Below are 14,876 nucleotides of genomic sequence, written 5' to 3'. Positions count from 1 at the left end.
GAATTGCGTTTGGAGATTGGCAGTTGTCGGTGTTAAGTACTGAAGCTGTTGCAGCAATGCCGTTGTCATGGGGGATGCTGGTGTAGAGTACCGAGACATCCATTGTGACGAGGAATGTTCCTGGTTCAAATGGTACATTGGCGAGATCATCAGACGCTGCGACAACGGATGAACGGACATCGCCCGATAATCGCCAGGCCGGAATGTTCCCTTCCAGTCGGGCAACACATCAGCAGTCAAGGGCATTCAGCCTCTGATCACCGGGTAAGCGTTCTCCAAGGCGGCCTTCAGGACGCGCGACAACGCGGCCTCAACCGGGACCTGGGATTCATGTTGCACATTCACCTTGCACCATCTGGCCTGGGCTTGCGAAATCCTACCAACTGTCTGGCTTGAGACAATTCACACCTCTTTAACCTGGGATTACCCCTCTCTCTGGATCTGTAAAGACTTAATTACCTGCAAATGTTCGCATTCTAAGCATTGTCTTGCATCTTTGACTTTGTATATATATATATTTCTGGAGCTTCATGATTTGCTTCAAGCCGTACTGCGGGTCTGAGATGTTAAGGAGCAGGTCATCCACACAGAGTGAGACTCTGTTATCTCTGCCTCTTCTTCGGATACTCTTCCAGCATATGTTTTGATGTGCTGTTAAAGTTGTAATGTCGGAAATTTGTCAGTCAATCTGTGTATAACCAGTTCCCACAATCCGCAACGTGAAAATGACCTCTCTTTGTAATGTTGATTTGGGGAATGAATATTGATCAATAAACCAGGGATTATAGCCAGCTCTTTTTCAAACCAGTGCTGAAGGATCTTTCGCATCGACCTCGGGGAATAGACATGGTTTCGGTTTGACATCTCCTCCAAACGATCTCTGGCAGCGCACTGCCCGAGTCCCACACCCCAGGGACAGCCTGATTCCTTTGGTCTTATGTCCTGGAGTCAGTATTGAATCTACAACCTACTGCCTCAGAGGCACGTGAATCCAGCTAGCTTTTCCGTCAAGATTTATTCAATTAATTGAATTCAGATTGCCCAGTTGTCATAGAGGGATTTGAATTTATATCTCCAGATCATTACTCCAGATGTCTGGATCACTTGTCGTGTAATATAACCATAATACTAACATAACCCATGTTCTGTTTGCAGCTAAGAGGAGATTTGAAGTTTTCACAATCATGAGGGAATTTGATAGAATGATGGGGGATGAACTGTTTCCACTGGCAGAAGATTGAGCAACCAGAGGAAATGGATTCAAGGTAATTGGCAAAAACAAGAGGAGGGAGATATGGAGAATGTTTTTTTTTTAACAGAGTGGAACTTTGCTGCCTGAAAGGGTGTTGGAAGCAGATTCAATAATAACTTTCAAAAAGGGAATTAGAGAAACACTTTGGGTCCCAATCAAGCAATGGCTTCATTTAAAAGTTCTCATCCTTGATTCAAATCCCTCCACGTCCTCACCGTTTGTCTTTGTAACCTCCTCCAGTCTGACAAGCCTCTGATTCTGGCCTTGTGTGCATCCCTGCTTTCATTGCTCTTCGATTGGTGGTCATGCCTTCAAATGCTGAAGCCTCAAACCCCAGACCACAACCACTCACTTTCCTCCTTAAAGACGATCTTTAAAACAAATCTCTTTGGCCAAGCTTCTTATCATCTGACCCAATATACCCACATGTGGCTCTTGTGGAGCACCTTGGGATGGTTCATTCTGTTAAAGGCTCTGTATAAATGTAAGCTCTTGTTGAGGTGTGAGGAAGAGCAGTGGAGGGAACGCGATTGGACAGCCCTCGGAGAGAGCCAGGTAGAGGAATGATGGTCTGTTCGGAGTAAAACCAGGGGCGGAATTCTCCATCGCTCGACGCCGAAATTGGGAACGTCGATCGGTCGGAAAATAGCTCCCGACATTGAAATTACAGCAGGTGCTGGTTTGGCACCAAATCGCGAGGCTCTGCCCCCTCCAAAATGGCGTCAATGGGAAGCACGCCGCGTATAGTTTAAACTCCGTTTGCATCTCATTAGTGAGCCCACCTGCGTTTCTCTGGCTCCGATGGGACGAGTTCCCAACGGCGCAGACCACGTGTGTTCTCAACAATCGTGTACCTGCCGTTTCGGCTGCTGAGAGTGACAGAGAGAGCGTACGGACAGTGCCCAGCACTGCCATGTTTCGCCCACAGCCATGCTGCGGGCCTGGGGGGGGGGGCTTCTGCCAGGGCCAGGGAAGTAGTGGGGAGTGGCCAGGAGGTGGGCTGTGGGGTCGGGGTGGACGAGCACGGAACACCATTACCGCAGCTGGCAAGGCAGCCATGCAGCTGCGCATCCCGCTTTAAACCTAGTGCCACAGGTCGTATAGGTGCCCCCCCCCCCCCCCCCCCCCCCCCCCCCCCCCCCAGGTGCCCTCTGGCCCCAGCCGACCCATCAGCTGTATGGCCGCTCCAATTGCCCAGTGAAGCAGTTGAGGCTCCTTCATTAAATGTTTTTAAGGTAAAGATAGATAGTTTTTTGAAGAATAAAGGGATTAAGGGTTATGGTGTTCGGGCCGGAAAGTGGAGCTGAGTCCACAAAAGATCAGCCATGATCTCATTGAATGGCGGAGCAGGCTCGAGGGGCCAGATGGCCTACTCCTGCTCCTAGTTCTTATGTTCTTATGTTCTTAACACAACCTGTCCCATCTTTTCAGCCCTGATCAGTGTGAGTGTGTGTGTGTGAGTGTGAGTGTGAGTGTGAGTGTGTGTGTGAGTGTGAGTGTGAGTGTGTGTGTGTGTGTGTGAGTGTGTGTGTGTGTGTGAGTGTGTGTGTGTGTGTGTGAGAGTGTGAGTGTGTGTGTGAGTGTGAGTGTGAGTGTGTGTGTGTGAGTGTGAGTGTGTGTGTGTGTGTGTGAGAGTGTGAGTGTGTGTGTGAGTGTGTGTGTATGAGTGTGTGCGTGTGTCTGAGTGTGTGTGTGTGTGTGTGAGTGTGTGTGTGTGAGTGTGTGTGTGAGTGTGAGTGTGTGTGTGAGTGTGTGTGTGTGTGTGAGAGAGTGTGAGTGTGTGTGTGTGTGTGTGAGTGTGTGTGTGTGTGTGAGTGTGTGTGAGTGTGTGTGTGTGTGGGGGGGGGGGTTGTTTAACCACAGCTGCAGCTTGTTAGCCCCGCAAATGTCCAACATGGACCCAGCGAATCCCGCACCGCTTCATGGGAATCAATGGTGTTCTACGTGGTACTGGTGCTAGCCCCTCAGCGGTAGTGGAATTGGTGCTGATGTTTCTGACGTGGAACTCCATGGATCCTCCATTGGCGTTAACACTGAGACTCAGGAACGGCGAATCCAGCCCCAGGTGTGTCAACAGTGAAGTCAAATTATTTCAGGCCACATTACCTTTGAAATGCCAAATCAAACAAGCCCTGTGCATATTCAAGACTCTGAAACTTTGGCAAACTCAAGCGTTTCAACGTATGATGTTGCTCTTCTCAACTTGAAAGGGTGTTTGCCTGGAACTAGGTATGTTTTCGAGTGTGTGAGGGAGGGCGAGCTGTACTATTGGTCGCTTGCCAACCCCAACTGCTCTTCTCTGTCATTTCACTTTTGAGGAAATAAAATGAAAGTACTGAATGCCTTAGAAAGTAGCAGTCAGCTGCCCCCACTCCCACCCACCAACCCCTTCAGTATTCAGTCACCGTTACATGTCTGGGATGGGTAGCCACACAGGTACAGCTTCTCCATCTCAGAACTTTTGCTGAAACCAATGTACAAGCAATCTTTTAAAAATCATCGTTTGATCTGGGGGAGAGGATTCAGGTCGTGCTGAGTTCCCGGAGGGGATGGAGGCTGAGAATCCCTCAGCCACGTCCCGGGTGAAGGGCCACAGATAGTTTCTGTTCCAATGTTACATCTCAGAACTGTAAGAAGGGTTTTAGTTCTAGGATACAACAGAATAATTGCAGCGCCTGAGAAGATGACACTGCCCTGCACATGTGATGTGTTCATTCCCTGACATGTGGTCTCGCTTTGTGAGCCATTGAAATTCATGTTAAACTTGGGCAGATTTCCGTGGGCTGTGATTGAGCCCACATGGGAGCCGGTTATGGGCAAACCCACAGAACTCACAGATTGGCATTCGGAAGGTGGACATCATTTTCAACCCATCAGATCCGAGGTGACAGATTTGACTGAGAACACACTGGGATGTTCAGTTCATTTTCAGAGAAGCCATCTGTGTTTGATTTAATAAAGCTATAAAGCTTTAGCATGGTGATAGCAGAATGATAATTTTGGGGAACATTTTGCCAGGTATCTTGGTTGTGATTCTTAAGTCATCAGAAATCACAGGCAGTAACGACACAAGAGTGAAGAAATTCGACTTGGGGCAGCAAAATGATTGATAAAGGATTGCTAGACATGTCTTATAAAGAAACCCCCCCCCCCTACGTGCAGTCAACTAAAAACAAAATCAAATAGATGAACAGGCGAGGGCATTTTTCTCCAGGACAGGGGAGGCTGAGTGGTGGCTTGATCGTAGAATCATAGAATTTACAGGGCAGAAGGAGGCCATTCGGCCTATCGAGTCTGCACCGGCCATTGGAAAGAACACCCTACTTAAGCCCCAGCCCTCCACCCTATCCCCGTAACCCTGTGCTAACCACCGTGCCACCTCAAAACAAGGGCAACAGAGGCAATGGGAACACCGCACAAATTTCTTCCTGACCATCCCGATTTGGAAATCTACACCGTACCTGCACTGTCACTGGGTCACAATCCTGGAACCCCCTCCCTAACTGCACTGTGGGTGTACCTACACCTCAGGAACTTTAGCGGCTCAAGGAAGTTGCTCGCCACCTCATATCCCCTGGAAGGATAAATAAAATCAACTCTGAAAGTGTTCGATCGGGTAAACCTGGAGAAAGTGTTTTCACTCATGACTGGGACCAGATATGAGAGCCACAAAAGACAAGACAGTCATTAATAAGCCCAATCGGGGATTCAGATAGTGGTGAGAATGTGGAAGTTATTATCACAGGGAGCGGTTGAGGTGGGCAATACTGATGAGTTTAAGGGGAAACTACCATAAATGCCGGAAGGCGAAGGGAATATATTGATGGAGTAAGAAGGGCTCATGTAGATCTAATTATACGTAATAAGGAGCGATTTGTTCAATCACTATTAGATTCATGCCACTGCCTCCACAGCCCTCCCACCACCAATTTTACCCCCGTCGCAATATTGGAATTGTAGCGTGTTGACTCACTGATTCACTATGCATGTGCACTTTTCCTTGTGCACTGTTAAATGTGTTCTATGTTATGCGGAACTTCAACAAGCAAGGTGCCCATAAATCAGATACGATAAAACACATGTGAACAAAATAAAATCAGTATCCACACTCTGTAAATCCCATCTGTTCTCATTTTAATTATTGGCACAATCGGTTCTGGCAGTAGCGAGTGGTAATCACTGTGGGGAGAGTAGAATGGAAAATCCAATCTGCGTGTCAATGTACTGATCTCAGGTGGTCTATCTGTCAGGCCACTGAAACCCCAAATCCTTGGCAACAAGATCCTACTGGACAATTTGGAGGTGTGGAGAAATGTACAAACCCAATCACTAGACTCAGAAACAATTGATATACAAGCTGCGACGTCTGGGACTGCCTCGTGATGAACATCAATTCAAAAACATTTCAATTGACTGAAATCTTGTGATTGACAAAGTGGAGTTGACAATCTGTACTCAAAAACACAAGGAAACCTGCCTGTTTAATTTCAACATGCCGCAACCAAACACTGGAATGAAACTTCAAACCAATAGAATACCAATTGTTCCTCCCATTGGACTGAGATAAGAAATAGGAGCAGGAGGAAGCCATTCGGCCCCTCAATCCTGTTCCACCATTCAATAAGATCACTGCTGATCTGATCTGCCACCTCAAATCTGTATTGCAGCGTCACCCCCGATAACCATTCACCCACGAACCCCACCCACCCTCGTCAATCAGGAATCTATCCAAGCCTGCCTAAACAATAATCAAACACTCTGCTTCCACTGCCTCCTCAGGAAGACAGACTCAGGAGCTTCTAAGAGAAAGGATTCCCCTCATTTTCGTTTTCAATCCCTTATTGTTAAACAGTGATCCTAGTTCCAGATTCTCTCACAAGAGGAAACATCCTCACCACATCCACCCTGTCAACATCCCTCAGGATCAGAAAGGTTTCAATCAAGTCACCTCTTCCCCTTCCAAACTCCAGCGGATACAAACCCAGCCTGTCCAACCATTCACCCAATCCCTGGTATCAGTCTCGTAAACTTTCTCTGAACTGCTTCTAACACATTTACGTCCTTTCTCAAATAAGGAGACCAATACTGTGCACAATATTCCAGATGTGGTCTCACTAGTGCCCTGTACAACTGAAACGTAACCTCCCTCACAAAAATGATAACATTCAAATAGATTCCAACACCTTTCCTTTTGTTTAATAAATTTAGTGTACCCAATTCACTTCCAATTAAGGGGCGTGTTCAATCCACCTACCCTGCACATCTTTGGGTTGAGGGGGCGAGACCCACGCAGACACGGGGAGAATGTACAAACGCCACACGGACAGTGACCCAGAGCCGGGGTCGAACCTGGGACCTCGGCGCCATGAGGCAGCAGGCTTTCGAACAGCTTTCCTAATTATTCGCTCTACCTGTATACTAGCCTTTGTCTGATCTTCTGCCTCATCCCCACTTTTCCATCCACTCCTGACGTGTCTTCATTCAGCGAGACACCAAAAGCCCTGTTGATCTCAGCCTGAAATATGGTTGAAAATGGAGCAATCACATCCTCTGGTTATCATCAGTCACCCCTTGATTCAAGGATGATGTTGATTCAGGGTCATGGGTTTCTGCTATGAGTCTATACTGTACAGGCCGATTCTAGGCCCCCATGGGGCAGGGAGACCCCCATGGGGCAGGGTGACCCCCATGGGGCAGGGTGACCCCCATGGGGCAGGGTGACCCCCATGGGGCAGGGTGACCCCCATGGGGCAGGGTGATCCCCATGCGGCAGGGTGACCCACATGGGGCAGGGTGACCCCCATGGGGCAGGGTGATCCCCATGCGGCAGGGTGACCCCCATGGGGCAGGGAGACCCCCGTGGGGCAGGGAGACCCCCATGGGACAGGGTGACCCCCATGGGGCAGGGTGATCCCCATGCGGCAGGGTGACCCACATGGGGCAGGGTGACCCACATGCGGCAGGGTGACCCACATGGGGCAGGGTGACCCCCATGGGGCAGGGTGATCCCCATGCGGCAGGGTGACACCCATGGGGCAGGGTGACCCCCATGGGGCAGGGTGACCCCCATGGGGCAGGGTGACCCCCATGGGGCAGGGTGATCCCCATGCGGCAGGGTGATCCCCATGGGGCAGGGTGACCCCCATGGGGCAGGGTGACCCCCATGGGGTAGGGTGATCCCCATGGGGCAGGGTGACCCACATGGGGCAGGGAGACCCCCATGGGGCAGGGTGACCCACATGGGGCAGGGTGACCCCCATGGGGCAGGGTGACCCACATGGGGCAGGGAGACCCCCATGGGGCAGGGAGACCCCCATGGGGCAGGGAGACCCCCATGGGGCAGGGTGACCCACATGGGGCAGGGTGACCCCCATGGGGCAGGGTGATCCCCATGCGGCAGGGTGACCCACATGGGGCAGGGTGACCCCCATGGGGCAGGGTGATCCCCATGCGGCAGGGTGACCCCCATGGGGCAGGGAGACCCCCATGGGGCAGGGAGACCCCCATGGGACAGGGTGACCCCCATGGGGCAGGGTGATCCCCATGGGGCAGGGTGACCCACATGGGGCAGGGTGACCCCCATGGGGCAGGGTGACCCACATGGGGCAGGGAGACCCCCATGGGGCAGGGAGACCCCCATGGGGCAGGGAGACCCCCATGGGGCAGGGTGACCCCCATGGGGCAGGGTGACCCCCATGGGGCAGGGTGATCCCCATGCGGCAGGGTGACCCACATGGGGCAGGGTGACCCCCATGGGGCAGGGTGATCCCCATGCGGCAGGGTGACCCCCATGGGGCAAGGAGACCCCCATGGGGCAGGGAGACCCCCATGGGGCAGGGTGACCCCCATGGGGCAGGGTGATCCCCATGCGGCAGGGTGACCCACATGGGGCAGGGTGACCCACATGGGGCAGGGTGATCCCCATGGGGCAGGGTGATCCCCATGCGGCAGGGTGACCCCCATGGGGCAGGGTGACCCCCATGGGGCAGGGTGACCCCCATGGGGCAGGGTGACCCCCATGGGGCAGGGTGATCCCCATGCGGCAGGGTGATCCCCATGGGGCAGGGTGACCCCCATGGGGCAGGGTGACCCCCATGGGGCAGGGTGACCCCCATGGGGCAGGGTGATCCCCATGCGGCAGGGTGATCCCCATGGGGCAGGGTGACCCCCATGGGGCAGGGTGACCCCCATGGGGTAGGGTGATCCCCATGGGGCAGGGTGACCCACATGGGGCAGGGAGACCCCCATGGGGCAGGGTGACCCACATGGGGCAGGGTGACCCCCATGGGGCAGGGTGACCCACATGGGGCAGGGAGACCCCCATGGGGCAGGGAGACCCCCATGGGGCAGGGAGACCCCCATGGGGCAGGGTGACCCACATGGGGCAGGGTGACCCCCATGGGGCAGGGTGATCCCCATGCGGCAGGGTGACCCACATGGGGCAGGGTGACCCCCATGGGGCAGGGTGACCCCCATGCGGCAGGGTGACCCCCATGGGGCAGGGAGACCCCCATGGGGCAGGGAGACCCCCATGGGACAGGGTGACCCCCATGGGGCAGGGTGATCCCCATGGGGCAGGGTGACCCACATGGGGCAGGGTGACCCCCATGGGGCAGGGTGACCCACATGGGGCAGGGAGACCCCCATGGGGCAGGGAGACCCCCATGGGGCAGGGAGACCCCCATGGGGCAGGGTGACCCACATGGGGCAGGGTGACCCCCATGGGGCAGGGTGATCCCCATGCGGCAGGGTGACCCACATGGGGCAGGGTGACCCCCATGGGGCAGGGTGATCCCCATGCGGCAGGGTGACCCCCATGGGGCAGGGAGACCCCCATGGGGCAAGGAGACCCCCATGGGGCAGGGTGACCCCCATGGGGCAGGGTGATCCCCATGCGGCAGGGTGACCCACATGGGGCAGGGTGACCCACATGGGGCAGGGTGATCCCCATGGGGCAGGGTGATCCCCATGCGGCAGGGTGACCCCCATGGGGCAGGGTGACCCCCATGGGGCAGGGTGTCCCCCATGGGGCAGGGTGACCCCCATGGGCAGGGTGACCCCCATGGGGCAGGGTGATCCCCATGCGGCAGGGTGATCCCCATGGGGCAGGGTGACCCCCATGGGGCAGGGTGACCCCCATGGGGTAGGGTGATCCCCATGGGGCAGGGTGACCCACATGGGGCAGGGAGACCCCCATGGGGCAGGGTGACCCACATGCGGCAGGGTGACCCCCATGGGGCAGGGTGATCCACATGGGGCAGGGAGACCCCCATGGGGCAGGGAGACCCCCATGGGGCAGGGTGACCCACATGGGGCAGGGTGACCCCCATGGGGCAGGGTGACCCCCATGGGGCAGGGTGACCCACATGGTAATGGGAACAGGAGTGATCCTCATGGTAATGGATCTGGAGTGACCCACCTATAGTGTCCAGTCTGCTGGGGCTTTGCCTGAATGCTTGTCGATTGAGCTTCAAGGAGGACACAAGTGGACATCCGGTGATGGCGGGCGGGAGGCGGCCGCGTAACGGAGGACTCCCGTTCGGGAACGGCATTTTCGGAGCTTTAAGCCGGGTCCCAGGGTCCACGGAGGCAACAAAGGCACGGAGAAGGCACAGAGGAGGCACAGCAGAAGAAGATGTCAAGGGTCAGTAAGAAAACGGCCGTTAAAAAGGCAGCTGAGGGCCCGTCGGGGAGCGGAGAGGTTACCACGGGGTCACCAGGGAAAAAGGAGGCTGGAGCCCCGGGGAGGCCGCATTGCTTATGGCTGAAGAAATAACCAAGGTGATGGCTGCAGAATTCGAAAGGCAGTTTACAAAACACTTAGAGGTGATGAGGAAGGAGATGAGGGAGGTTTTGAGTGCGCTGGTGGAGGAGGCGATTTGCCCGGTGAGGATGGCGGTGGCGAGTGCAGTGGCGGAGGTGCGGGCGCAAGGGGAGGCGCTGAAGGAAGTAGAAGAGACATTACTGCAGCACGGTGATCAACGTACCTCGATGGGGAAGGAGATGCGGAAGGTGATAGAGATCAACAAGGATCTGCGAGGAAAAATGGAAGACCTGGAAAACAGATCCAGGCGACAGAATTTGAGGATAGTGGGGCTGCCCGAAGGAGTTGAAGGGCCGAGGCTGATGGAGTATTTTGCTGCGATGCTGGCGAAACTATTGGGGGAGGGGGAGGATCCCTCCCGATATGAACTGGATCGGGCTCGTTGGTCACGGAGGCCTGTACCAAAGGCGAGTGAGCCGCCAAGGGTAGTGACTCTGTGCTTCGGTAGGTAAAGTGTGAAGGAGAAGGTCCTGTGCTGGGCTAAGCAGAAGCGGGTGGTGCAGTGGGCTGGAGCTGGTATACGTATATATCAGGACTTTACGGTGGAGCTGGCGAGGAGGCGGGTTGCTTTCAACCGGGTGAAGAGGGCACTGTACATTAGCAAGGTGCAGTGCGGCATTGTATATCCAGCGAAGCTGAGGGTGACTTACAAGCTTAAGAACTTCTATTTTGGAACGGCGGAGACAGTGGAGGAGTTTGCGAAGGCAGAAGGACTGTGGCAGAACTGAGAAATTGAGAAATGGCCATGTGCCGATGTAACCTCAGGACTGTATTTTCTTCTTTTTTGTCTCTTCTTTTTTGTTTCACTGCGTGCGGGTGTATGGACTAAAGGAGCCAATGTTGTATATATTTGGACAAGGGAAGTGATGGGACTTTCACTCGAAGGGAGGGCTCTTTGGGGTGTAGGTGGATATGCGGGGTGTGTGCGCTAAAAGGGGATTTCTGGGCTTTTCCTAGGGCAGGGCAAGAGGAAAGGGACCCGGGGTGGGGCCTTCGCACTGGCACGTTGCCTATCCACAGAAATGTCACTGGGGTTGAGAATTCAAGAGATTCAAAACCTTTTGAGTGAAGAAATTCTTCTGGAATGATTATTTCCGTATCCTAAGACTGTCTCCTTATTCTGAGACCATGTTTCCATGTCCTAGATTGCCCAACCATGTCAAACAAACTCTCAGTAGCCACTCTGTCAAACCCCTTCAGAACCTGATATGTTTCAATATGATCACCTCTCAGAGGATAAAGACCCAATTTCACAGCCTATCATCACAGGATAAAAGTTGCTTATTCTTGTACTCTATCTATTATGCCATTTCCCTTGCTAATGTCTTACTGTATCTACATGCTAACGTTTTGTGTTCCTTATGCAAATACATCCAAGTCCCTATGAAAAACAACATTTACAAAATATTCTGTTTTTCTATTCATGCTACCTCACATTTCCCCACGTGATGCTTCATCTCCCAGCTTTTTCCCATTCATTTCACCGTACCATATCCCTTTTCAGTCACTTTGTGTCTTCCTCATAGCTAATCAATAAAAAGTATACTTGTTAAAGATAATTAACAAGTTCGCCTTTTGCTGTCGACACCAATGCTAAAATCTCTGCCCGAATCTCTGGAATTTCCTCCAGAGATTAATATCAAACAGTTTAATATCTCCTCACTGTGTTTTTTACATAAATTTACAGTACCCAATTCATTGTTTCCAATTAAGGGGCAATTTAACGTGGCCAATCCACCTACCCTGCACATCTTTGGGTTGTGGGGGCGAAACCCACGCAGATACGGGGAGAATGTGCAAACTCCACACGGACAGTGACCCAGAGCCGGGATCGAACCCGAGACCTCAGCGCCGTGAGGCAGCAGCGCTAACCCACTGCGCCCCCGTGCTGGCCCGATTTCCTCACTGTTGTTTGATGATGCTTTTGCGAAGTGTCTGGGTGACGGGACCAGATCAATTCAAGTTCTTGTTGGTGTCAAAGAATCGAGACTGAGATTTTCTCACCTGTACATCCAAACCTGCATTTGTTCCATAATGATCCGGGAGTAGGTTTGGCGGAGATGGGAACCCGCCATGGATCGGCATCATCTGACTCAGCCCTTCAACTGGTGGAGGAGGTGGAGGAAATTCACCTACAGGCAAACCAAGGAAATTCAAACGTCAGTAATATTAAATTCAATTGGCGAATACGATAGTGTGCTACTAACTGAATGCAATGCAGAAACTATTATCCCCACACATCATTCACAAACTGCATGAAAAAAGTCTCTTTGCCCAATCAGATAGTACCAAGGTTTCACAAATCTAACCGGCATCATTGCTGATTCCCCCGCTGCTCACTGACCTCCCGTTAATTACCACATCCCTGTCGTTTTCTTCCTCGTCATCCTGGGGAAAATTGCAATTCCAGAGGACTGAATTCATAAAACAGGCTGAGACTTCCAGTGGCCACTCAAGGGGCTGGTTTAACACAGAGCTAAATCGCTGGCTTTGAAAGCAGACCAAGGCAGGTCAGCAGCACGGTTCAATTCCCGTACCAGCCTCCCCGAACAGGGGCCGGAACGTGGCGACTAGGGGCTTTTCACAGTAACTTCATTGAAGCCAACTTGTGACAAGAATCAATTTTCATTTCACTGTCAGAGGGTCAGTACTGAGGGAGTGCTGCACTGTCAGAGGGTCAGTACTGAGGGAGTGCTGCACTGTCAGAGGGTCAGTACTGAGGGAGCTCCGCACTGTCAGAGGGTCAGTACTGAGGGAGTGCCGCACTGTCAGAGGGTCAGTACCGAGGGAGTACCGCACTGTCAGAGGGTCAGTACTGAGGGAGTGCTGCACTCTCAGAGGGTCAGTACTGAGGGAGCGCCGCACTGTCAGAGGGTCAGTACTGAGGGAGTGCCGCACTGTCAGAGGGTCAGTACTGAGGGAGTGCTGCACTGTCAGAGGGTCAGTACTGAGGGAGTGCCGCACTGTCAGAGGGTCAGTACTGAGGGAGTGCTGCACTGTCAGAGGTTCAGTACTGAGGGAGTGCCTGCACTGTCAGAGGGTCAGTACTGAGGGAGTGCCGCACTGTCAGAGGGTCAGTACTTAGGGAGTGCCGCACTGTCAGAGGGTCAGTACTGAGGGAGTGCTGCACTGTCACAGGGTCAGTACTGAGGGAGTGCTGCACTGTCAGAGGGTCAGTACTGAGGGAGCGCCGCACTGTCAGAGGGTCAGTACTGAGGGAGTGCTGCACTGTCAGAGGGTCAGTACTGAGGGAGGGCCGCACTGTCAGAGGGTCAGTACTGAGGGAGTGCTGCCCTGTCAGAGGGTCAGTACTGAGGGAGCGCCGCACTGTCAGAGGGTCAGTACTGAGGGAGCCCCGCACTGTCAGAGGGTCAGTACTGAGGGAGTGCTGCACTGTCAGAGGGTCAGTACTGAGGGAGTGCTGCACTGTCAGAGGGTCAGTACTGAGGGAGTGCCGCACTGTCAGAGGGTCAGTACTGAGGGAGTGCTGCACTGTCAGAGGGTCAGTACTGAGGGAGTGCCGCACTGTCAGAGGGTCAGTACTGAGGGAATGCTGCACTGTCAGAGGGTCAGTACTGAGGGAGTGCCGCACTGTCAGAGGGTCAGTACTGAGGGAGTGCTGCACTGTCAGAGGGTCAGTATTGAGGGAGCTCCGCACTGTCAGAGGGTCAGTACTGAGGGAGTGCTGCACTGTCAGAGGGTCAGTACTGGGGGAGTGCCGCACTGTCAGAGGGTCAGTACTGAGGGAGTGCCGCACTGTCAGAGGGTCAGTACTGGGGGAGTGCCGCACTGTCAGAGGGTCAGTACTGAGGGAGTGCTGCACTGTCAGAGGGTCAGTGACGACGGTGGCCACCAACATTCCCGAGTTCTACCCCTCTGATGAGGTCGGGTGTCGGGGTCAGCAAACGGGACGAGGTAAGCACCTGGCTGCCCCCACCTCAGATGTGCATCCTGGGGACACACCTAGACGCAGTGGTTGAGCGAGGAGTGCCAGGCACATTGAGGCTCATTGAATGAACAGGTGGAGGGAGGTAGGTAGGGGGTAGGGGTTGGGGAACATCGGGAGTGGAGTCTGTACAATACATTAAACACCTTTTTGCAGAACCAGTATGATGCCTCTGTCACTTTCTTCCACAATGCGGGCCGACCGCTGGACCCTTTGCCCATCTCCCCAGGCAACCCCCGCCACTAACTCCACTCACCCACCCTCCGGCCGTGGACATGTCCCCGGAGCTGTGTCCCATCTCCTGGGTGTTCGGGTGTTGGCTGCCGTGTGTGTGGTGTTGCCTCCCGCGGTGTCCCGGCATCAGGGTCTGATTGGGATGCTGGGCAATGTCTCCCACGTGGTACATGGCCCACCCACCCATGGGAATTAACTTGGGTTGTGTGAAGCACTCACCTAACCACGATTGCCAATTCCCTATTAGCGACAGCCTCAGCCGCACGGCCAGAGGCCTCGGCAGTCAGTGGGGGATATGGGTGGTCAGTGGGGCCAGACGGGCAGGGACAGGGATTGCCCCGGAACAGGTACACACGATTCAGGGGTTGGCATGATGGTGCTATGAGTGGTTGCTTCCCCCCCCGGTTGTTGTCCCCCAGCACCTCCCCCAACCCCTCCCCTGTGGAGGGTCCTTCACCCCCCCTGTCGAGCACAGAGGCAGCGACCCCAGAATCCCCGGGCTCTTTGCCTGTGAGCAGAGATGGCTCCTCCCCTCCTCGGCTCCCCACAGAAACCCCTCCCCCAGTTCAGGAGGACTAATCGGGGCCAGTGTGCCCACTGGCTGGGGAGGCTGCTGAATG

The 14,876-nt window shown here is 54.0% G+C and overlaps 1 protein-coding gene across 1 annotated transcript in view; it reads right to left on the bottom strand.

Moving 5' to 3' along the window:
- The window catches only part of LOC119976480 (LIM domain containing preferred translocation partner in lipoma), a 401,345-nt gene that overhangs the window by 200,226 nt on the left and 186,243 nt on the right, over positions 1–14,876 (bottom strand). Inside the window, exon 3 of the mRNA XM_038817017.1 lies at positions 12,081–12,208. Coding sequence (XP_038672945.1) covers positions 12,081–12,208 — 128 coding nt within the window. The remainder of the gene's footprint in view (positions 1–12,080; positions 12,209–14,876) is intronic.

Source organism: Scyliorhinus canicula, chromosome 13 (assembly GCF_902713615.1).
Source record: "Scyliorhinus canicula chromosome 13, sScyCan1.1, whole genome shotgun sequence".
In the NCBI taxonomy this organism is placed as follows: Eukaryota; Metazoa; Chordata; class Chondrichthyes; order Carcharhiniformes; family Scyliorhinidae; genus Scyliorhinus; species Scyliorhinus canicula.
This window is presented reverse-complemented; position numbering and strand designations above follow the sequence as displayed.